The sequence below is a fragment of the Kryptolebias marmoratus genome, linkage group LG7 (assembly GCF_001649575.2).
Source record: "Kryptolebias marmoratus isolate JLee-2015 linkage group LG7, ASM164957v2, whole genome shotgun sequence".
Lineage (NCBI taxonomy): Eukaryota > Metazoa > Chordata > Actinopteri > Cyprinodontiformes > Rivulidae > Kryptolebias > Kryptolebias marmoratus.
Genome location: NC_051436.1, coordinates 3,001,894 through 3,003,670, shown reverse-complemented (window position 1 = coordinate 3,003,670; position 1,777 = coordinate 3,001,894). Strand labels below are relative to the sequence as shown.

General features: G+C 40.2%; 1 protein-coding gene across 3 annotated transcripts in view; it reads right to left on the bottom strand.

Moving 5' to 3' along the window:
* Positions 1-1,777, bottom strand: part of LOC108248598 — a 50,641-nt gene that overhangs the window by 36,405 nt on the left and 12,459 nt on the right. For all 3 annotated transcript variants that reach the window (XM_037976668.1, XM_037976670.1, XM_037976669.1), the window contains 2 exons: positions 510-608; positions 364-422 (listed from right to left, as the gene is read on the bottom strand). In XM_037976668.1, coding sequence (XP_037832596.1) covers positions 364-422; positions 510-608 — 158 coding nt within the window. The remainder of the gene's footprint in view (positions 1-363; positions 423-509; positions 609-1,777) is intronic.

Below are 1,777 nucleotides of genomic sequence, written 5' to 3'. Positions count from 1 at the left end.
ATTAGCGCACATTTTGGCTTCGGTCGCTGCTCCTGCACGCTCCCGGCATTCTGATGTTAACAGGAAGTGACGTCACGTGTCTTCTTCCTGAGTTATTTGGGGTTATTTTGTATTCCACGCTACACAAACCCACAAAGAAGAGACTAGACCGCAGAAACTGTGGCGAATCACTTAGGAACAATAAATATTGGGTTAAAGTTGTATAAAGTTGCGGGAAAGTTGTGGGGTTTGTTTGATTTTGCATTAATAGTTGCGGTCGGAACATCGTGAAATCCTGGAGGGTCTGCCTAATAGATACTAACATTATTCATATAATAAACTGTACAGTAAATGAATAAAGTGCAGCTTGTGTGAATAACTTACTGCTGACTCGGCTGTTTCTGATCCTTCGCAGCAGGAAGGGCCCTCTCAGATTCACTGCCCTGTGGATGTATTCATCGAGACAATTATTATTGACAAGTCACACAGCAGAGGACGAATGCTGACGTGTCTTTTCCACAGCGAGATACCTTTTCTGGGAGGACGGTTAAAGCCACTCCCTTCACGTCGAGGCTCCTTACGTGCCTCAGCTTTTCAGCATCTTCCTTCCTCTCGAAACACACGGTCGCCTGCACGAGCGCACCAAAACGCACACAACACTGAGTTTAAAAGACTGGTTATTTACTAAAAAGCAGCGACTACAATCAGTTTTCACTCTCGCTTTTAAAGAAATGAGCCTAAATGTTTGTAAAATGTTGAGATTATCTCTCGTTTTCATGTGACTGGAAAGGGTTTTGTTTGGTATTTTGTACTCTGTGGTAGTCTAGTAACTTTTTAATAAATTCCAGTAAAGATCAAGTTATATAAGTTTTTCTCTGATTGATACGGATACAAATATTTTAGTAATCAGTGCAGCCGATGGCTGATATAGAACACCAACATTTTTAGTTTTTGGATCAATAAACTTAAATAAATGCATATATAACAACCCTTAGAAGTATTTGTAGGGTTAGAAATAATCTATAGAAAAGCAGTCCCCTTAAAAAAAAACAAATTGCATTGTGGGCTTGTTGTAGCTCCATTTGGTTTTCCTCCTTCATAAATAAATACGCGGGCGATAAGCAAAAGGAACAAAAAGGATGAGTTGTTTAAAGTTCAGAGGAAGATTGATGAATATCATCAGAATAATTTCTTTTCAGTTTATTTTTAAACCGCCAATTCACAACAAGTCATCTTAGGGCACGGTACGAAAACATTCACATGAATTAAAAAAAGAGCCGATTAGTAAAAGTTTTCTCTCTAAGGAAGCCGGCAGATTGTCTCCCACCCTGAGCAGCACAGTGGTGACAGGGGAAAGTAAAAACTCCCTTTTAACAGGAAGAACCCTGCAGCAGAACCAGAACCAGCTGAGGGTTGGAGAGGACAGGAAAGAGACAGACAAACAGAATGAGTTTTTAAGAGAGGAAAGACAAAGAGAAACGCATCTTAATCAGGGGTGGAAATTAGCGGGTGAGTTTGATCAACACACACGCCACTGCGGCGGGTTGGCAATTTGAACAGAAAAGGTGTTATTTGTCCTCCTGACATATAGGGGGCAGCAATGTGCTCGAGTTGCAGCTGTTACGTCGAGCCGCGTTCCCCCATCAGATACGGTTCCCCCTGCGTCTCCGTAAATAATGACTTATCTATTAACAGGATTGTTTAGAGGGGCAAATATTTCTCATTAAAAACAAAAAAACATCATTCTTTTAAAAATAAAATATGCTAATAATATCATAATACAGAGGAATAAACACAG